The sequence below is a fragment of the Microcaecilia unicolor genome, chromosome 2 (genome assembly GCF_901765095.1).
Source record: "Microcaecilia unicolor chromosome 2, aMicUni1.1, whole genome shotgun sequence".
NCBI lineage: Eukaryota > Metazoa > Chordata > Amphibia > Gymnophiona > Siphonopidae > Microcaecilia > Microcaecilia unicolor.
This window is the reverse complement of record NC_044032.1, coordinates 168,886,513-168,909,323: the sequence shown is the minus strand read 5'-3', so window position 1 is coordinate 168,909,323 and position 22,811 is coordinate 168,886,513. Positions and strand designations below refer to the sequence as shown.

At 42.6% G+C, this 22,811-nt stretch overlaps 1 protein-coding gene across 2 annotated transcripts in view; it reads left to right on the top strand.

The window, feature by feature from the left end:
• Positions 1-22,698, top strand: part of CAMK4 (calcium/calmodulin dependent protein kinase IV) — a 380,765-nt gene extending 358,067 nt beyond the window's left edge. For both annotated transcript variants that reach the window (XM_030193470.1, XM_030193471.1), the window contains exons 9-11: positions 3,582-3,708; positions 4,784-4,936; positions 19,033-22,698. In XM_030193470.1, coding sequence (XP_030049330.1) covers positions 3,582-3,708; positions 4,784-4,936; positions 19,033-19,197 — 445 coding nt within the window. In that variant the 3' untranslated portion in view covers positions 19,198-22,698. The remainder of the gene's footprint in view (positions 1-3,581; positions 3,709-4,783; positions 4,937-19,032) is intronic.
• Positions 22,699-22,811: the final 113 nt, after the last annotated feature.

Sequence of the window (22,811 nt, the reverse complement as noted above, 5' to 3'; positions counted from 1 at the left end):
GATGATCTTCATCCATATGTTTCTGGGCAGTCATTACAATCTTCAGTAAAGGAATTAGTTGAGAGTCCAATTTTCAACTGCCCACCTAGAGAGAACTGAAAATCATGCTTTTTCTCATGCAGCTCCAGTGAAGTCTTCTTGAAGATAACCAATGCAGAGAGATCTAATATATTTTAGGAAACATATAAAGACCCGGTTAATTCAGTTGTATCATTCTAGGTTCAAATGGTTGTGTTTTAGGTAGCCTCAGTATTGATTACTTTTATTCTAGAATTGAAAAGTGAAACAATAATATGAGTACAATTATTATTACTGTTAAATTAATATTGTGTTGTATTTTATTGTATTTTTACAGTACATTTTTAATTGTTAAGTGCTTTGAGTTTTCTGAAAGAGCCAGTGATCGGGAAATGGAAATATAAATAAATCTTTCCAGTGACTAAGCACTAGGGGTGTGTTTTTGATGTGTGTTGAGGCCCTCTTTTACCGCAGCTGTCTTTTAAAAAAAAAGAAACGGCCTTGCGAGAAGTGAATCACTTCCCGTTCAGCCATTATTTTGGGGGGGGGGGGGGGGGGAGCGCTTACCGCCACCCATTGAGGTGGCAGTAAGGGCTCCCTCTCTAACTTGGTGCGCACTGCCCGATTTCCACCGACTAAACACTGTGTCAGAAGTGGCGCGTGCTGGGGGTGAGAACTACCGCAGGGCTGCTGCGGTAGCCCAGCAGAAGTTCTGGATTAGCGAGCAGTAAACCCACATTGGGCTTACTTCTGCTTTGTAAAAGACCCCCTTGATTACCTAAGTGCACTGCTGTGCTAGTACACTAACACCATTAATGCATATTGGGGTCCTTTTACTAAAGTGCACCTAATGGATTTAGTGTGTGCTAAATAACATGCAGCCCATAGGAATATAATGGACTACATGGCATTTAACACTTGCTAATCGTTAGCATGCCTTAGTAAAAAGATCCCATTATTAATAAATAGGTCCTATTGCATAAAACGGGATCTCTGGTTAAAAAAATGGATGTTGATATGGTTGCACAGTAGCATCCTTTAGGGACCCTTTGACAAAGGTGTGGTAGAGTGTGCCAAATGGGCCTTGCCGCTGAAGAGTGGGAGCCCAGCAGTGGTTCTAAAGTTGATACTGATTCTAAAAAAATGGAGGAAAGGTATGAGGCCCTTTTACTAAAGTACGGTAAGTTTTTGCACTTACTGTGCATTAGGTGCTAAACCTAGCATACAATAAGTGCAAAGCCTGTATTGTAAATGCAGAGAAGAAGTCCAGAATCTGCCCAGCATTTACCTCACAGGGCATCACTTACTGCACGGACACCATGTTAACATGCAGTGTTAGTGCAGGAACACTCACACTCTCTGCCACAGCATGTATCATGGTGCAGGCCTATTCCAAACAAATAAATAATGAAATATAGAACAGCTGCAGTGCCCCCCTCCCAGATACATACCTTCATCCAGTTTCCTCCCAACACATGCTTATCTTCCAAACCCACCAAGAGTGACATACTCTACCCCATCTAATCTCCCTACCCATTTATAAATTCCACCCCTGAAAAGAAGCCCTATGCCTTCCCTCACCCATATTCGCCCTCCTGGGATCTACCTGAAGGACTGCATTTGTGGTCCAGTGACCCATAGTGGATGCAGTCCCCTTCTGCTCCCACCCAGGATTGTGCCAGGATCCAAAACAGCTCCAATGGCCCCAAGCAGTAGTCTGGTGGAAGTGGTAGTACCTTGAGACTACTTCTAAGGGGCATTGGCACCATTTTGGATTCTGGTGCAATCCTGGTGGCAAGTGCAACCGCACTGTTGAACAGTTGTGACAGCATGGCTTTTGTGGCTTTTGTGTGGGGAAATCTTGCCTGACCAATTTACTTCAATTCTTTGAAGGAGTGAACAAACATGTGGACAAAGGGGAGTCGGTTGATATTGTGTATCTGGATTTTCAAAAGGCGTTTGACAAGGTACCTCATGAAAGGCTACAGAGGAAATTGGAGGGTCATGGGATAGGAGGAAATGTCCTATTGTGGATTAAAAACTGGTTGAAGGATAGGAAACAGAGAGTGGGGTTAAATGGGCAGTATTCACAATGGAGAAGGGTAGTTAGTGGGGTTCCTCAGGGGTCCGTGCTAGGACCGCTGCTTTTTAATATATTTATAAATGATTTAGAGATGGGAGTAACTAGCGAGGTAATTAAATTTGCTGATGACACAAAGTTATTCAAAGTCGTTAAATCGCGACAGGATTGTGAAAAATTACAAGAGGACCTTACGAGACTGGGAGACTGGGCGGCTAAATGGCAGATGATGTTTAATGTGAGCAAGTGCAAGGTGATACATGTGGGAAAAAAGAACCCGAATTATAGCTACGTCATGCAAGGTTCCACGTTAGGAGTTACAGACCAAGAAAGGGATCTGGGTGTCGTCGTCGATAACACACTGAAACCTTCTGCTCAGTGTGCTGCTGCGGCTAAGAAAGCAAATAGAATGTTGGGTATTATCAGGAAAGGTATGGAAAACAGGTGTGAGGATGTTATAATGCCGTTGTATCTCTCCATGGTGCGACCGCACCTTGAGTATTGTGTTCAATTCTGGTCGCCGCATCTCAAGAAAGATATAGTAGAATTGGAAAAGGTGCAGCGAAGGGCGACTAAAATGATAGCGGGGATGGGACGACTTCCCTATGAAGAAAGACTAAGGAGGCTAGGGCTATACAGCTTGGAGAAGAGACGGCTGAGGGGAGACATGATAGAGGTATATAAAATAATGAGTGGAGTGGAACAGGTGGATGTGAAGCGTCTGTTCACGCTTTCCAAAAATACTAGGACTAGGGGGCATGCGATGAAACTACAGTGTAGTAAATTTAAAACAAATCGGAGAAAATTTTTCTTCACCCAACGTGTAATTAAACTCTGTAATTCGTTGCCGGAGAAAGTGGTGAAGGCGGTTAGCTTAGCAGAGTTTAAAAAGGGGTTGGACGGTTTCCTAAAGGACAAGTCCATAAACCGCTACTAAACGGACTTGGAAAACTCCAAAATTCCAGGAATAACATGTATAGAATGTTTGTACGTTTGGGAAGCTTGCCAGGTGCCCTTGGCCTGGATTGGCCGCTGTCGTGGACAGGATGCTGGGCTCGATGGACCCTTGGTCTTTTCCCAGTATGGCATTACTTATGTACTTATGTACTTATGCTAGTGCAGCCACACCTTCACTCCACCCCTGACATCCTACACACCACCCCTACCTTTGTTAAGTGGCTAGTGCAGAGTTTTTACCGTGCTGGCTGTTGTAACATGTGTTAGTGGTTAGCACATGGCTGCTTAATACGGCTTAGTAAAAGGGCCCCTAAATTTCCATGCAGGTAACGATTAGATGCTTCTAACTTTCTCTTCAACTAATCAGCAATCTGAGTAAGTCAAACTTTTACCCACTTAACAGTTTTTTTGGAAGGGGCTCCAGCTTAGTCCAATTTTTTGTACCTATTCCTGCTTAAAACATAAGAGTTGCTAGCAGCCTGCTGTGAGGGTTGTGCCTGTATAATCAGTCTTCTTATTTTCCTAGGCTCTGTGGATTTGAACCATTCTATGATGAAAGAGGAGACCAGTACATGTTTAAGAAAATTCTAAACTGTGACTATGATTTTGTCTCCCCTTGGTGGGATGATGTATCTCTGAATGCCAAGGATTTGGTGAGTGCGCAAACTTTTCCCCTTCAAAGTAGTCTTCATAGAAAAATCACCATCTTGTCAATTTGATTGAATTATTTCTTTTATCTATTTCTATTATGATTATGCATCAGAATAGGCTCGTTTTCCTTAGAGAAAATAATTTAGGAGAACTGTTATGAATGGTGACCTCTCTTTGGAAACTGTCCACATTTCCTGGTAGGGTGGAATGCCAAGATACCATTCTCATAGTGCCACCAATTTTATTTATTTGTTAGGATTTGTTTAACGCCTTTTTAAAGAAATTCACTGAAGGTAGTGTACAGCAAGAATAAGTGAAACATAGACGATAGACAACTGCAGCTGTAAAAATATTCAAATAACAATACAAGGTATGGCATAGTATGCTACATTTCAATATCAACACAACAAAACATTTTAATAGACAGTATAGGGTGTAAGCATATAGAGAGATAAGATAGGACAGCATTTTTCAACCGGTGTGCTGCGGGGAGTCCGGGAATCCCCTCCAGGTATCATAGGAGATCTCTAGCAGTCCCCTTTCTGCTCCTGCTCCATTGGCTGTCATCCTAAAAATGACAATGCCCCTAGTGACTGAATATTGACTGCTCTGTCTTCAGATAAGGGGTAGTAGATGCATGGAATAGTCTCCCAGAGGAGGTGGTGGAGATGAGGACTGCATCTGAATTCAAGAAAACATGGCACAAGCAATGAGGATCTCCAAGGGGGAGAAAAGGACTGTAGAGCTTATTAGTTGGTATGGATGGAAGACTGGATAGACCATATGGTCCTTATCTGCCATCATTTTGTATGTTTCTATGAATTTTGTTTGTTTTATTTCCAGGTTTATCCATGCCCATATACCTGTTCAAGTTCTCTGACCAATTTTCCAGGGCTCTAGATTTTTGTTATAATTGCCTGGTGACTACTCATCTAACACGTCTGACTCCAGTCAGACAAATTTGTCTTGAATAGCTCATGTGGATAAGTAATGCTGTCCTCATAATGGCTCATAAACCACCAAAGTAATGGACAGAACCATGATAATTTACATTCTGCTTCCTTTATACCCTTGTAGGTTAAAAAACTGATTGTACTTGATCCTAAAAAACGTCTTACCACTCATCAAGCCTTGCAACATCCTTGGGTTACAGGAAAGGCAGCAAATTTTGCACATATGGATAACGCGCAGAAGAAACTCCAAGAGTTCAATGCTCGCCGTAAGCTGAAGGTAGGTCTATAAAATGCTAATTTAACAAGTGATATATTTTCACTGAGTATGATTTGACTTGGGGATGAGATAACCCATATAGATACTCATTACTTCTTCCTGATCATCTGCCCTACTTCTTGTCTTCTTCAATTCTCTCGATTCTCCCTCACCTGTTTAGGCATAAATCTTAACATCTGCTTGAAATAATTTTAGAACAGGGCACATATAAAGATTCTTATAAACATGCTTATTTTATGTCTATTTTATAAAAGGACACACAAAAAAGTTTGCTAAATTTTGTACATGATTCAAGTTGTGTGCGGCTAATAAAATAGAATTAAACAAACATGGCCTCAAAGCTCACGGAGCACTCGTTGGACTGCTCAGCCAACATTAACTCGCATTCAAGTCCCCAAATATTTTCATTGACCATCATAATAATAACTCTGAAAAAATGAGAGCAATAAAAAAATTCCATTCCTGGAGAAAAAAATTGCTCCCTAAAAAAAACAGAAATAAGTACAATCAAATTTACCCAAATTGCATCAATCACCCTAAAAAACAGTCCCCAAAATGTTCAAACAAAAACCAAAAAAACGTCAATAATAGTGAAACCATGCAAAAGTTCCACAGAATAAGTCATTAAGGGGCCCTTTTACAAAGGTGCGGGAGGGCTAATGCACGAGTAGCGCACGCCCAATCGACACTACTGCTGGGGTAGTGCATGCGCCCTGTGGTATTTCCGACTTTGGTATGCACCGAATCCTGCAGTAGAAAGTATTTTTCTATTTTCTACCGCAGGGGGCGTTCCTGACGGTAACCAACAGTGCGCCCACTTTGGAGCACACTGCATGGTTAATGCATGGGTAGCACGTGAACCCTTACCGCTAGGTCAGTGGGTGGTGGTAAGGGCTCAGGTCATAAATAGGCGCGCGCTAGTTTTAATATTAGCTCAGGCCCATTTCCCAGCCCATTAAAAAAATAGCCTTTCCCCTAGATGCAATAAAAAATGACCCAATTCACGCCTAAAAGACACGCCTGTACTACCGCAGGCCACTTTTTACTGCAGCTTTGTAAAAGGACCCTTAGCTTTAATAGCAGAAGATCTGCATCCAAAACTTTCTTCCAGTTTCAAAAGGTAAAAGGGTCCACATCCTCCGACTCTACCTCAACTCCAACGGTTCCAGCACCTCGACAAGTGCCACGTTTCACGTCTCACCGACACTGCTTCAGCCCAAATGCAAGTTGCAAATTTTTTTTTTGTATACTTCCCCCCTCCCCTCCTCCCTACCCTCTATTCCCCCTCCATCCCCCCTTACTTCTGTGCGTACCAAACAATATTGTGGATAATGGATTTAAACATTCAGACCATGTGTACTGCCAAGGTAACTCACAATAGATTGAGGAGCAAACTTCGCCCCTGTGGACTAAGTCCTTGTATATATCGGCCCCATATTAACATGAACTGTTTTTTCCTTTTTGGGGTTCTCTTCGCCTCTCTGGCTTCCCAGGTGGCCAACTCATGTATCTGGTTCCTCCAGTGCCAATACACCGGTGGATCCGGGTCTATCCACTTTGCAAGTTGCAATTTTTGATGAAAAACTAGGACACGAGACATTTTTATCTTCACCCTTCTAAGGGTGTGATTGAAGAAGCAGCTCCCTAATATTAAATAAAGCCCTTTTATAAGCTTTATTTACCATCTGTTTTGGATATCCTCGTTGTACCAACTTATTCTTAAGCACCTCAGTGGAGTTTTTAAATTGGGAAGTAATGTCACAAATCCTACGAAATTGGAGGAATTGGGAGAAAGGTAAACTATTTTTTTAAACAATAGGGGTGCATGCTACTATATTGTAGCAAAATATTTCAGTCAGTAGATTTGGTGTACACATCTGTAAGAAACACCCCCTCATAAAATCTAACATTCATATCAAAAAATGTAATGTGATCCTTATGGTATTGAAAATCAAATTTGATAGTAGAATGACAGGAATTAAGTTCATAAACAAATTCCACCAGTCTATCTTCCGTACCCATCCAGATCATAAAAATATCATCTATATAGCGTAGCCAGCATTTAGCTAGCCAAAACTTTCTCATCGGATAGATGCATTATGCCTCAAAAACAGTCATAAAGATATTAGCAACGGAGGAAGCGAAGGACACTTTCATCACTACCTCCCGAAATTGCAAATAAATCTTAGTTTCAAAAATTAAATGATTATTAAGAAGAACCAGATCTAAAAGTTGAATCAAAAAATCTGTGGGTATAGAGTGAGGTCTAGGATGCTTCTCTAAAGCTTGTTCAACAACTTCGTGAGCTTCATTTTGCAGTTTAGGTTCAGCATTGTGTCAAGTATAAACATGATTTTCAGGAGTTGCGTTGTTGGGCTATTGAGCAAATACATGATCCGGGATGAGGGAGGGATATTAAAAGGGTGCTTTGTGAACATGAACAGTGCTGGATATACCAGCTTAAAACTGTAGAACCATTGGGTTTGAATAATTCAATTCTACTGAGTTGTAGCGCTGTTGGTCTCCATTTCTGAACTTAGGGCATCTTTGTTGATATCCCTTTAAGTTCATATTTGCAGAGGATTGACTGATGGATTGAGAGTGTGTTTGAAAAAGCCAGTCGCCATTATGGGCTGGTTTAGATTGTTGTTCCACCAGGGCCGTGCCTAGGGTCTCTGGCGCCCCCCTGCAGACTATCAGTTGGCGCCCCCCCTGTGAAAATGATCACCCCCCCCCCCATGAAAATGATCGCTCACCACTTGCCATACTGAAAAGAATTGTCAGCAATATTCTTAGAAACAAATTGCTATACATTGCAAAATAAGATAGCAGATGTAAATTCTCAAAGTGGACATATTCCAAACGCCAAAATGAAAATAAAATAATTTTTTTCTACCTTTGTTGTCTGGTGACTTTCTTTTTTCAATCATGCTGGTCCAGTATCTGATTCTGCTGCTATCTGTCCTCTTAACTCCATTTCCAGGGCTTCCTTTCCATTTATTTCTTTACTTTTCTCCTTTCTTCTTCATTTCTTGCTCTATATCCATTTCCAGCAATTTCTCCTCTCTCCCTGGGTCCTGCCCTCCCATCCATGTCCATTCTTGTCCCTCTCTGCCCTTCCCTCCTCCATCCATAGCCAGCAATCCTCCTCTCTCCCCTCCCCTCCATTTCCAGCAATTTGTCCTCTCCCTGGGCCCCCATGTCCATCCTTGTCCCTCTCTGCCCTTCCCTCCTCCATCCATAGCCAGCAATCCTCTCTCCCCTCCCCTTCCAGCAATTTGTCCTCTCCCTGGGCCCTGCCCTCCCATCGATGCCTCTCTGCCCTCCCATCCATGCCTCTCTGCCCTTCCCTCCGCACCCTGGGGCCTTTAAATCTTTTACTTCCGGTCGCAGCAGCGTCAGTGAAAGCGGAGCGCTGCCGACGTCTCCCTTCCCTTTGCGCTCTTGGTTCCCTCAGTGTCCGCCTTCTTCTGACATCAGAAGAAGGCGGGACACTGAGGGAACCAACGCGTGCAAGGGAAGGGAGACGTCGGCAGCAGTGGCGTAGCTAGGGTATTTGACACCCGGGGCCAGTCATTTTTTAACACCCCCCCCCAAATCCAGTACTAGGCATACCGAGAATACAAAACACTCACGACCTATAGAGCAATTTTACCATACCATAAGCAGTCGTTTCTACGAGTCACACAAGGAAAAGGAAAGCATCTTAAGCACTACAGTGAGCACTAGAACATCAATTCACCTATTGTAAAACGAAACCAGACAAAATAGTACAGATCGTCGATCCTGCACAGTCAATGCCAACTGAAAGCCATGTCTTTTTCACAAACACAGATACACCCTAATCCACTATAGAATAAGTAATCATAAACTTTCTATTTAAACAAAAATTAAACTGAACCCCCGATGCCAGACTCTGCATACAATGCAACACCACAGAAACAGAAAATGTCTCCTAGTACTGTGCAAAATATAAAGACAGCAGATGTAAATTTGAAAAAACTAACAAATACCAATCACCACTTTACAAATTAACAAATAGAAATAAAACAAATACAGAAAATAAAATAATACCATTTTATTGGACTAATACATTTAGCTTCCAGAGGCCAAAATCTCCTTCCTCAGGTCAATACAGTATAGTGCTGTTACAGTATCCTATCCTGATCTGAGGAAGGGGGTTTTGTTCTCTGAAAGTTAAGTCAAAATGTATTAAAATTAGTCCAATAAAAAGATTACCTTATTTACATTTTCTATTTATAAACATTTATTAACACAGCTAAAATACTATATCCTAAAGCAAAATAATAAAAATATATATTTACAGTTTGTTGTCTTTGGTTTCTGCTTTCCTCATCTTCTTTTCACCGTCTTCCTTCCATCCAGCATCTGTCTTCGCTCTCTCTCTCTGTCATCCAGTGTCTGCCCTCTCTAATGTGCCTTCCATCCACATCTGCCCTCTATTTCTGCCCCTTCCATCCACCATCTGCCCCAGTCTGCCATCTCTCTCTCCCCCTTCCATCCACCATCTGCCCTCTCTCTCTCCTTTCCCTCTAGCATTTGCCCTCTATCTCTGCCCCCTTCCATCCACTGTCTGCTCTTTCACTCCCTTCTATCCACTGTCTGCCCTTTCTCTCTGCTCCTTCGATTCACCAATTGCCCTCTCTCTTTCCCCCTCCCATCCATTCAGGGTCTGCTCTCCCTCTCACTCCCCATTCCATCCAGGATCTATCCCCCCTCTCTCACTGCCCCCTCTTTTCGGCTCCCAGTTCCCACCTGCGGCTGCCCCTAGTTCCAGATCCATTGATTCTCCCATCCACCCCTGCCCCAGGCATGACCCCATTCTCCCTCCTGCTCACTTTTCAGACCCCAGTTCCAGCTCCATGCCCCTTCTCCCATCTGTCTCCCACCCAGTCCCTTCTGCTATCCAAGTGCCCCCCACCCTCACCCCATCTGTCTCCCAGTCCCTTCTGCCCATCCGAGTCCCCCTCACCCCATCTGTCTCCCACCCAGTCCCTTCTGCTATCCAAGTGCCCCCCACCCTCACCCCATCTGTCTCCCACCCAGTCCCGTCTGCCCATCCGAATCCCCCTAACCCCATCTGTCTCCCACCCAGTCCCTTCTGCCCATCCGAGTCCCCCTCACCCCATCTGTCTCCCACCCAGTCCCTTCTGCTATGCAAGTGCCCCCCCACCCTCACCCCATCTGTCTCCCACCCAGTCCCTTCTGCCCATCCGAGTCCCCCTCACCCCATTTGTCTCCCACCCAGTCCCTTCTGCTATCCGAGTCCCCCCCACCTTCACCCCATCTGTCCCCCACCCTCACCCTGCCTCGTCTTCTCCCTGCCACCCGGTCTTTAAAAATAAATTGCCGACGCGATAGCGAGCGCAGCACCTCGTGTGCAAGTAAAAGAAGCGGATCCGATCATCTCATTGGGCCTTCCCTCACTGTCCCGCCCTCCTCCGACGCAACTTCCTATTTCCTCTAGGGCGGGACAGTGAAGGAAGGCCCAATGAGATGATCGGATCCGCTTCTTTTACTTGCACACGAGGTGCTGCGCTCGCTATCGCGTCGGCAATTTATTTTTAAAGGGCTGGTGCGGGGGGGGGGGTGCCAGGATGAAGAGCAGCGGGAGCGGCGGCACCCCCCTTTCTGGTGACACCCGGGGCGTACCGCCCCCACCGCCCCGCCCTTGCTACGCCACTGGTCGGCAGCGCTTTCACTGACGCTTCTGCGACCAAAAGATTTAAAGGCCTCAGTGGCGCGGGGCGAAGGTAAGCACCGCGGCGGCGCCCTCCAGAGGTGGGCGTCCCCCTGCGGCGCTTACCTCGCTTACCGCATCGGCACGGCCCTGTGTTCCACCTCCTGAAGCAGCATCAGTGGGGCACAAAACAAGTGGCACTTGTTGAGGTGCTGGATCCATAAAAGTTGTGGTGGAGTTGGAGGAGGTGGACCCTTTCACCTTTTGAAGTTGGGAGAAAATTTAGGATGGAGCTCCTCCATTGTTTAATCTAAGTGACTTATTCTGTGGAACTTTTGCGTAGTTTCGCTCTTATCAATGTTTTTTGGGGGGTTTTGTTTGAAATATTTTTGGGACTGTTTTTTGGGTGTATGATGTAAATTGGGTGAATTTGGTTGTACTTATCTCTGGGTTTTTAAAATATAAATATATTTTTTATTGAAATCACACAATGCCAAAAACAAAAGAAAGCCCCAAAGAGGAAGTATAACAGTACAGCGTGGTAAATTTTCAAGTTTAATCCCCCCACCACCCACACATATACTACAAAGGATTAGACTGCACGTGTTGTTTCTTTATGGCAGCCTGATCTGCAAATAATAGCAGATCAAAACCCTAGCACCCTCCTCCCCTCCCAGATGTTAGTACTTCAAGTTATAAATTCAACAGATAACTACAAGCACAATGTGGCAAACTATCTCACACTGGGGACCAAATTTGTTGAAAAGTCTTCCAAGCTGTAGGAGACCGCAGACTAGCATCCAGTCTCTCCATCTTCATTAAGTTGAAAAGTTCATTCCTCCAATCAGTGACTGATGAGGTTGCAGCCTGTCTCCAACACATCAAAATATTCTTTCTGGCTAAAAAAAATGGCTTGTGTAGCAGAACGTTAGGCCTCAATCTCAATGAAACAGTTTGAAAACAACTGAATATCTGCCTGGAGAGGCAGGCGTCTACCCAGTATTGCAGAAAGAGGTATCAGCACCCGCATTCAGAAAGGTTTTATTAAGGGGCAGGTCCAAAACATATGCACTAATGTAGCCAGCTCAACCCTACAACATGGGCATTCCGCTGTTGCCGCCACTCAAGCCAAAAATGCTCAATGATGGGAAATATACAAACGGAGCAAAAACTTATATTGTTGTTCTTGAAAAGATGATGAACATGTAAGACGCTTCAGGTGTTTCATTAGCAACCACAGCTGATCACCCATAACTCATTCTTCCATCGATAAAGTTCGATTCCAAATGTCAGCCATGGCATCATAATCAAAAGCAGGAGCCAGACTGCGTAAGCTGATCTTATAAAGAGATAAACTTGCTTTAGATTTATTTATTTATTAGCATTTATTTACCGCCTTTTTGAAGGAATTCACTCAAGGCGGTGTACAGTAAGAATAAATCAAACATGAGCAATAGGCAATTAGAGCAGTAAAAATATTTGAACAACAATACAAAGTATGGGATGGTATACTACTTGCAATGACAACACAATCCAGCTCATTTTCGAAAGAGAAGGGCGCCCGTATTCTGACCCAAATCGGGAGATGGACGCCCTTCTCCTGTGGGCGCCCAAATCGGTATAATCGAAAACCAATTTTGGGCGCCTCCAACTGCAGTCTGTCGCGGGAACGGACAAAGTTGATGGGGGCGTGTCGGAGGCGTGGTGAAGGCGGGACTCGGGCATATTTATCGGCCGAGGAGAGATGGGTGCCCTCGGCCGATAATAGAAAAAAGAAAGGCGGCAGTAGCGAGAATTTGGGCCGCTTTTTTTGGACCCTTTTTTTTTCAAGAATAAGTCCCCAAAAAGTGCCCCAAATGCCCAGATGACCACCAGAGGAAATCGGGGATGACCTCCCCTGACTCCCCCAGTGGTCACTAACCCCCTCCCACCAAAAAAAAAGAACTTTAAAAACTTTTTTTTGCCAGCCTATATGCCAGCCTCAAATGTCATACCCAGCTCCATGACAGCGGTATGCAGGTCCCTGGAGCAGTTGTTAGTGGGTGCAGTGGACTTCAGGCAGGTGGGCCCAGGCCCACCCCCCTACCTGTTACACGTGGTGGTAAATGGGAGCCCTCCAACCCCCCCCAAAACCCACTGTACCCACATGTAGGTGCCCCCTTCACCCATAAGTGTTATGGTAATGGTGTAGAGTTGTGGGAAGTGGGTTTTGGAGGGGATTTTGGGGGGGCTCAGCACCCAAGGGAAGGGAGCTATGGACTTGGGAGGTATTTTAATATTTTTTTTTACTTTTTAGAAGTGCCCCCTAGGGTGCCCGGTTGGTGTCCTGGCATGTGAGGGGGACCAGTGCACTACGAATACTCGCCCCTCCCACGATCAAATGCCTTGGATGTGTTCGTTTTTGAGCTGGGCGGCTTCGATTTCCATTATCGCTGAAAACCGATACCGCCCATCTCAAATCCGCTCATATCCGAAGCATTTGCCCGGCATCAACCGTATTATCGAAACAAAAGATGGACGCCTATCTTTTTCGAAAATACGGTCTGTCCCGCCCCTTCACGTACCCGTCCTCGGAGATAGTCGCCCATGGAGATGGGCGTTCGCGTTTGATTATGCCCCTCTATATGTACTAGAACATTATAATTGGTAGTGAAGTGTAAGGCAAGGTTGTAACATATAGATGAGTAAGAAAGTAGGAATAATTAGAAAGTAAGGTGATTAATTTGAAGAAAGTTGCACGTGAGGTCAGAGAGATGGTTAAATATTAGCTAGGGTAGGAGTGGATAAACATGTCCCGCTGCAGTATATGCATCCCGAGTCAATCCTTGTGTGTGTGAGTGAGACTAACAAGTTAATTACTTCTTCCATTAAAGGCTTGGTTGAAGAGTCAAACTTTCACCTGCTTCCGGAAGTAGAGGTAGTCTTGTGTTAAGCGGAGCCTTTCAGGCAATGCATTCCAGAGTGTGTGGGCTGCTCCGGAGAAGGCTCGCTTGCGGGTATCACATTGTGTAATGTCGTTTGGAGAGGGTGTAGTTAGTGAAAGTACTTGGGAGGACCTGAAGCTGGTGCAGGCCCTTTGTAGTCAGACCATTGTATAGTGCATTGCAGTAATCCAGTCTTGATGTTACCATGGCATGTACCACTGGGATAAGATTTACCTTCTCGATGTAAGGAGAGAGGCAGCGTAGCTGTCGCAAATAGTAGAAGCAGCTCTTGAACAGGGCCGTGCCTAGGGTCTCTGGTGCCCCCCTGCAGACTATCGGTTGGCGCCCCCCCTCCCCCCCGTCCAGCAGAGCAGGAACAGAAGGGAGCAGACAAGTAAGCCGGACCTTAGGAAAAAATAGCACTGTATGTATCCCTCATTGATAAGTCTCTGACTCTAAAGTTTAGCAATTTCATTAAAGCAAAATGTATTTTCACATATCACATCCTATCCAAGGAGAATGTTTTATATATGTCACCCGTCTGTGGTAAAACTTCACACAGTATCAAAATACCTCTAATATGTAGTCGTGCCAGCCGAGGAAACTAACTGTGCTCAGCTCACAAGAGACAGAGTGAACATAAAATAAAACTTCATCCTTAAAAGATAATATCGGATGAATGCATGAAGGTGAATATGAATTCCTGTGAATGGAATCAATTTGATTTACAATAAATCCAGATACTACTCCCTCATATATATAACAAAAAATTATTTAAGTGGAATGGAATTATTTGACTGTACTGGTAAACAGAAAGAAATACTCTATTGCATTCTAATCTCCTTTGCACCAAAGGATATAATTCAGATCAAACATTTATCTCTGATCAACTATCTCAGATCAAATATTTATTTCAGATCAAATATTAAGGTTTCCTTGCTTACAGTCACTTAAATCTACCTAGCCTTTATATAGCTTATAGGATTTAAACACTCTTAAACTGAAATTCACCCTTTTCTATTCTTCATAAACTTCAAGTAATCCTGAAATATTCAGATCCTTTTCTCACTAGAGAAACTTCAATCGCCACCAATCTCTTTTCACTTATATTTTCTCATTTACCACAATTAGGCACTCTTTTATAACTTCAGTCAACAAACACAGGAAGTCACAGCTGGATGTCTCTCTTGGCAAAGGACAGCTCTCACTCTGTTCACTTCCCCGGGCAGATTTCTTAACAGAAGCTGATCATCCAATCAGAGAGCTCTATTTGAATGCAGATTAACATACAGACACTCATGGGAATGTTTAGTGAAAAACACAGGACTAATTTGCATATGATTTAAACAAATCTGAGCATATGACAACCAAGTACAGACTCCCAGCATCTGAATTCTGCAATTAGATTTAAGGCAAATACTTTTAAAACTTATTTTTAGGACTTTTAAAATTTCAGGTTCTCTTTAATTTGAATGCTGTTTCAAGCTCTGAAACTCACCCTGACTGAGGAGCTAGCCCCAAACTGAAGCATAAATAGCAATCTGGTTGTATTCTTATGTAACTTGAAGAGCATGCCTGCCTCAATTAATACTGCTCCTTTGCATGAAAAGGGGAGGGCAGCGGAAATAGGAGAATCACAAGTTCAGGTGAAAGATTTTGCAAGTGAGCAGAGGCAAGCGCCCCCCTGCGGCGCTTACTGCATCAGCACGGCCCTGCTCTTGAAGGTTGCTTGGATTTGGGGAATCAGAGTAAGTGTTGAATCAACTGTATTCCAAGGTTCCTGAGTTGTGATTTGAGGGGGAGTTCATACTTCCCAAAAGGGATTTTGATGTCAGGTATGGTCTGTCCTTTGATGGACTATTGTATTGGCCTCTTCATTGGCATTGCAAGTGATTTATTAAAGGCTCTACAAGTCACTCAGAATTCTATAGCATAGTGTTATTGCAGGTATATCACGTTATAATCACATTTTTCCTGCCATGAAATCTCTCTACTAGCTTCCCATTAAATTTCGATTTGAATTCAAGGTTTTGGTTCTAGTTTTTAAGATGTTAAATAATTGTGTTTCTTTGATTCTCTGTTCCACTCTGAGATTTTATCAACCCACAAATTCTCTGAGATCCTCACAAAAACAGTTACTTGAGGTTCCATCTTTTTGTCAGGTGCACTTAGAAGAGTACAGATCCTCCATTTTCTATATTAGTGGCCCAAAGTTGTGGAATGCATTACCTGCCGAGCTTCGTTCAGTGCAGAGTACTGCTCAGTTTAAGAAAGATTTGAAGATTCATATTTATTTATTTATTTATTTACAGCATTTATATCCCATAATTTCCCACCCATGGGCAGGCCCAATGTGGCTTACAACAATCTACATAAACACACTGCAAGTCAGGGGTCAAACAATTAATGTCCTAGAGTTATGATGGGGAAAAGGCAAAAGCGAGGTAAAGAAAAAGAGAAAGAGCAGCAGTGATTAATGTGACACTGGGGTAAAGACAGATCAGAAGGTAGAGATGCCTGGTGGGAGTGGTGCGTACGCTTTGCCAGATAGAAAGGTCATGAGGCGCTTTTTGAAAGTAGGGTGATCAGTAGTAAGTTTGACCATTTTAGGCAGATCATTCCAGAGATGAGCGCTAGTGTAGGAGAAAGTTGATGCGTAGGTGCTTTTGTATTTTGCATATGTTCATTCAGGGGTATGGGTCACTGGAATAATGATTTTATTTTTGCTGTTATGTATTGAGAATTATTAGTTTTACTTAGGGCTTTTTTTTTTGAGATGGTACTTGGGGGTACTGAGTACCGGCATTTTTTCCATTGTCTGCTAAAATTGACTCATGGTCCCCAAGTTTTAATGAACGAGTTCAGGCACTACATACTAATTCTGCCTTTCATAGATTCTGTGACTTGTTGCAGAGGGCCTGGCTATGTGGGGTAGGTCACTCAGTGATCACCCAACCCCTGGAGGGTGGCTTGGCACTTGAGTACCGGCACCTTTTTCGCTACAAAAAACACAACGGTTTTACTACACTGCTGGTTTCAACATGTTTCATGGTGTATGATTTGTATTGTTTTATTTGATTGTTTATGTATTCCTGTTTCCCTCTTAGAAACTTACGATAATGCGGGATAGAAATAAATGTTATTATTATTATTATAACTGGGCAAGAGTCTCTACTGCTCAGTTAAACCCCTTTGAATATTGACCCCCAGTAGTTTGAAAAATAAGATGGAAGAGAGTGAGTGTATGGTATTAATGAAGATGTTGACCTAATAGGCATCTTGGAGACCTGGTGAAAAAAGGATAACCAGTGGGACGCTGTGATTATAGGGTCCATAATTACCAATGAGGATAATTCTGTAAGGAGCCAACTAGTTTTGGACAGCAGGAATGCACATAAATACCAATATTCTATTGCCTCAGCAATCGATGCTGGTCCAGTGTTGTTTGACATATTCATTAATGATCTGGGAAAAGGAGCAGTGAGCGAATTGTTCAGATTTGCAGATTAACACAAAAATACTCAAAGTAGTTAAAACAACAAGCAGACTGTGAGGATCTAAAGAAGGACCTTGCCAGACGAGAACTGGGCAAATGAAATTTAATATGAATGAATGCAAAGTGTCAAATAGAGGGAGGGGAAAAACAACCCTAACTATACTCATCACCCAAGAAAAGGATCTTAGTCATTGTGGACAATACCTTAAAATCATAAACTCAGTGTGCTGTGGCAGTTGAAAAAGGAAAACCCAAATAAATTATCAAGAGCTATTTAGAAAGGAATGGATACTAAAACAGTCTAAGACAGCTGATGGAAATAGATATGGGATCGATGTTCAAAGTGATTTAACTGGGCAGGAGAGGCTCCTGCAGGCAGATGATAAAAAACCTCACGCTGTTCCAAACAGCGCTCTAAAATAGCGCTGGAACAGAGCGGGGCGCTATTAGACCTATGATCAGAGATAATGCATGCAAATTTAAGCAGCACAATTATCTCTGATCATGGGGTAGAAGTGCGGGAGAATTGTGCCTGAGCATGCGGTCAGCACAATCCTCCCGCGCTTGTTTGACAGGTCTGGGCTGGCAAAAGCCCAAACCTTTCAAACACAGGGGCTGGATGGAGGTCCATGGGACCACCAGGCCCTGACTACCCCTGCCTCGAGCAACGGGGGCTGGAGATCCGACGGACCTCCGGTCCCCCCCTCCCCCCCCCAGGTTCAGGGAGGGCTGGAGATTCGGTGAGTATCCAGCCCTCCCAACCCCCCAGCAAATGGTCCCTGGTGGTCCAGTGGGCGCCGACCAAGCCCCCCCCCCAGCGAAAGGGGGGCTGGAGGTCCACTGGACTGCCAGTCCCGCCTCCCCAACCCAACCCCCAGCATTGGCACGGGTCCTTGTGTGATGGTGTCACTCCATCCGCCGCCTGCCCCCCCCCCACCTTGTTTGGAGGAGGGACGCAGCCTGCCTCCCTCCTCTTCCTTCGATGCCGCAAATGGCGGCACCCAGTCCTGCCCAGTGCATCCTGGGATGCGCTGGGCTGGGCTACACACCATATAAGGTCAAGCTTTCAGGATATTTGTAATGAGTATACATGAGAGAGATTTGCATGCCTACTACTTCCAGTGTACTGTATGCAAAACTCTTTCTGTCATGCATATTCACCAAGGATATTCTGAAAACCTGACCTATTGGCAGCCCTTGAAGACTGGAAACAAATACTAAGGCCTTACACTAATATTTAGTAGTGTATAAGTGTACATACATATACTTTTAGACTCATTTCAAGTTGATATTCAGATGTGATGTATGTGATACCTTACATCTAAAATCTGCTGGGTCTGTGCACATTCTGTTGGGAGCCCTATTGAAAATTTACTATTGAAAGTACCTGAATATGGTAGAAGAATAGAAAGAAACACTATGAAATCTCATTTTCTGCAAGTTCTGAACCTGTAGTAAATAATAAAATAAAGTCTTAAATTTAAGCTAATGCACTCTGGGGCCAATATTCAGACCACAGGAGGCAACCTAGTTAACTCCCGCGGTCAGCGATAAGACTGGATATTCAGTGCCAGGCCATTTCTGGTGACTGGCTTTTAATATCCGGTTTATTTTTGGCCAGTTTCATCTTAACTGGCTAAGTCAGTATTCAGCGCTGGCTAGTTAAGTTTAAATCGGCCAAAAGTAGGCCTGCTATTTCAATGGCCCGATTTGGCTGCCAAACTTAGCCAGCAATGTGCTGAATATTATCGGATAGCCAGTTATATCACGCGATATAACCGGTTAGCCACTGAGCACTGACCACAAATAATCAGCGGGAGATAACTGGCTATCTCCTGCTAAATATTCATGGATTGCTGGTTAAGCACTATTTAACCGACCAGGAGCCATTAAATAATGCTGAATATTGGGAGGCCTGAATGTACACCAAGGCCATTTCATGTAACAAGTCTACTTTCTCTTTTGTTCTCATCAGGCTGCAGTGAAAGCTGTTGTAGCATCTACTCGTCTCGGGAGTGCAGGCAGTCACAGCAGCCATGATAGCAATAAGCCAAGTCGTAACCAGTCTCCAGTTCAGGAAAACGATCCTGAAGAGGGACCCACTCAGGACTCTGAAGAAGAACAGAAAAAAGGGTCCTAGGCTCCCCGTCTGCTTTTCTGCTTGGGTTGAGGTCTATTATTTCCCGCACCAGCTATCGCATCGCTCTAAGCATGGCCTTGGTGGCAGTTCTACTTTGAGGTGCAGCAGCCTGCAACAGCTGGTGATCCCAACTTCAATGCATGTGACTGCTTTTCAAAATAGTACGATGGCCTGTATGGCATGCAAAAGGGTACAATGTCATTTAGCACTGTACCAAGTGGACAATGAAAATGGGCCAATATTACTTCACATATAAACTTTATATGCATTTTCAGGGTGTCTACATGGTAGGTGATGTTTAAAATGTAAACTGTTTAATTTTATGTTATAACTAATGCAGTTATCTTAGAGGAGAATATACTGTTTGAATTTTTTTTTAAACTTGAATTTCATATTATTTGAAATTGTTTCCAATTTTCTTAAAATAGCATTTGAAACATTTAGCTTTTTATCCATGATATTTAAAAAACTGTTTACAAAAATATAGTATACAAGTTTATATGCAAAAACATTCCTCTGAATTATGTTAGAAACTGAAGCATGGGATCAGTTGATTATGAAGGTCTACGATCCTCCAGCTTGTGTTAAGAATGCCTTACTGTACTTTTAACAGTTTATGTACAGTATTTTAATAATAACCAAAAACATTCTTTCATAGACTGCTACCATTTCATTCTGTAGTGCTATTTTCAAACCAGTGGGATAGAGCTCGATGTTTTGGAGCGATAAGTGTATTTCTTCATTACTCTTATAACATCACACAATTAGAAAGTGCAGTTCTAGAATGATTTCAGATATTATGGATGAAGTCATTCCGGGGATGTTCCATACAAGATGGATAACATTTGAAAAATGGAAAATAGTTTGGTCCCTGTTTTTAAAAATGGTTTTTGGTGCAGATATGAGGAGAGCAAATTTCAAAGCCCTACTTGTCGCTAAAACAATGTTTTATCCCCATCAAAAATGGTCTCTGAAAATAGCCCAACCTGCTTACTGGTAAAATCACACTTGTTCCACCTCACTGTTAGGACTGAGTGAGGGTGAGGATTGTTCCCTTCAGCGCTTTCAAAGTGAAAGTACGCATGTGCTTTCACTGTGAAAACCCATGCATGGTCTGTGGATGAAATGCATCGATGGACCTTTGCAGCTGTGCTGCCAGTATGAACATTTCTCCTCGAAAGGAGAGGGAGAGTTTCAAAAACAAAACTCCTTGTCTTCCTCTTATTAAGCACCCCAGCTGCACGTGCATTGTAAAATCAGCATTACAGATGTAAATAAACAAGAAATTTGTGTTTATTATTTAGCTTTAAAAATATTTTATATGATTCTGGCAGATTGTAAATGGCAAGAACATGTGGGGGCTAATTTTATGACAGGGCACCTTTATAAAATGGGCTCATAGAACTGTCGCTCGCTTACGGATTTACACCTGCTCTGAAGAAGGTGTAAATGTGTGCATGTGCTCCGTGCATGCACTCATGTATTTTTAAAAAATATGCACAAATGTCACAACTTTACCCCAATTCCTCCCAAATGACACCCCCGGGAACAATGGATTGGAATGCACAGTGGACAGTTATGCACGGGTCATTTTGTTGGCATGCATATTCATACAAATTCATATTCAGCTAAGAGCCATTTTCTGTATGAAAATCATGCTTTACACACGAAAAACACTTATAAAATTACCTCCCCTTCCCCCCATGTCATTGTTAGTCACATCTATTGCATGTTTAATTTATTTTACCATTCAATGCTTGGATAATGCTCATGGTAAAATTGACCCTTACATACCAAAATATTCTTTAAACTACTAATTTGAATTTTAGGTTGGGTTCTTCCTATCATTCACAGTAAAACTTGCACTATTTCTGTATATTTCACTATATCAAGAACTCACTTGAAAAGCTTCTGTCAATAAACCAAATATGTTTGTTATTCAAATTTAAATTGAAAGTACTGAAGACTTCTATTCATATTATAGGTCTTTTCATCGCACTGAATACATGCATTGTGAATCTTTGTAAAACAAAAGATTGTTTTGAAAGGTAACAAAGCAACTTCCAGATCTCGTTAATTGTTTAAGCCCCATTCCATTTATACTTGTTCATTACAAAAATGTCAATTTTAAAGCACAATTGAAGTTTCCAAGAAAATGTTGCCATTTAGAATTGTTAACCACAGTAAGATTGTTTCCTTAACCTTTAGGATTCCAGAATTCAAAGCAAATGTTGTCAAAAAAAAATCAAAAGCATAGTGGGGCAATCACCAAAGGGATTTCTGGGAATAAATGGGAGTCACCAGAGGAAGCTTGGACGTTACCAGTCAAACAGCAAATTCTGAAAGGAAAATTCCCCTGGAGTTTCCCGTGCTGGCTAATAAGTAAGAGAGAGAGCTGAAAATAGCCTTCCATATAAGTTAAGAAAAACAATCTCCAGTGATGGAAGGAAGTGGGAGCTGATTGGTAAAGGTGGACAAAGCGTATGCTTCTTATGAGGATCTGTGTCTAGCTTGTGGTCCAAGTCTATAAGTGAAATCAAACACATTCTTTGACTAAGGATGTGCAAACATATTTACACCAAACATGGAAAACTGCAAAGTGTAGAGTTTTCTCCTGCTCAAAACAATTAGGAAATGAAAACAGAAGATTTTTGTACCTCTATAGAATCATATTTTACATTACAGGTTGATTTTGCCGCTGATGTCGGTATTAATCCTGGAAGGAGTTAGAATAAATGAACTTTGCAAATCTTAATCTGTGAGGATAAGTTCACGCTACATTGCAGCATCTCATATATTTCTGTACGTTGTAAGCTAACTGGAATCCACTTGGCAAATGAAAAGCACTTGCAACTGTTCTGAAGAAACAAAATTGCCCATCCCCTGGAGAAACTGGTGGGGTCCTTTCAAATCATGGATGAGGTCACAAAACAGATAAATGGCAAGTGAATACCAGTTCATTTACACCTCACCCATTTTTACAACTGGAATTTAAAAAGTCATTGTCAATAGCAAATATGTCAAAACAAGCTCCTATGGAATTAGTAGTATAGTGCATGGTTGTTTAATTATCATGTAACAAGATTACGTGTTTAATCTGAAATAACGTTATCGAGATGTCAACATAGAATCTAGGAACTTTAAATTACAGAGGAGATGAAATTACATAGTACCTTCAGATATAATTGCCTCAAACTGTAATCTGCATGAGGAGTTGTAATTACTATGTAAGTTATCATGCTACCACCATGTTGACTCAGGTTAGTTATTTATCTGTAGCTAGAAAAGAGCAGTAGGTTTCTAACCACATAAATGGTGTCAATTCACCGCATACAGTCTGGGCCTCTACTTGGTGAATAGCAGCCAAGTGGATTCTTGTCCTCAAAAGCTTCTGCCTCAATAAATTGGTTAGTCTATAAGGTACTTACCAGCTTCTTTGTCATTTTTGCTGCTACTAACACAACTACACTCTAGAAGCAGCCAAATAGTAGTTTTTCCGAATATCAGCAATCACAAAATGGAATTGTTATTTGGGCAGTTCTATTGAGCCAAGCAGCTAACAGTGATCAGCCCTGGTCTCTTGGAAATGCCTGACAGATCCAAAATTAATTAAT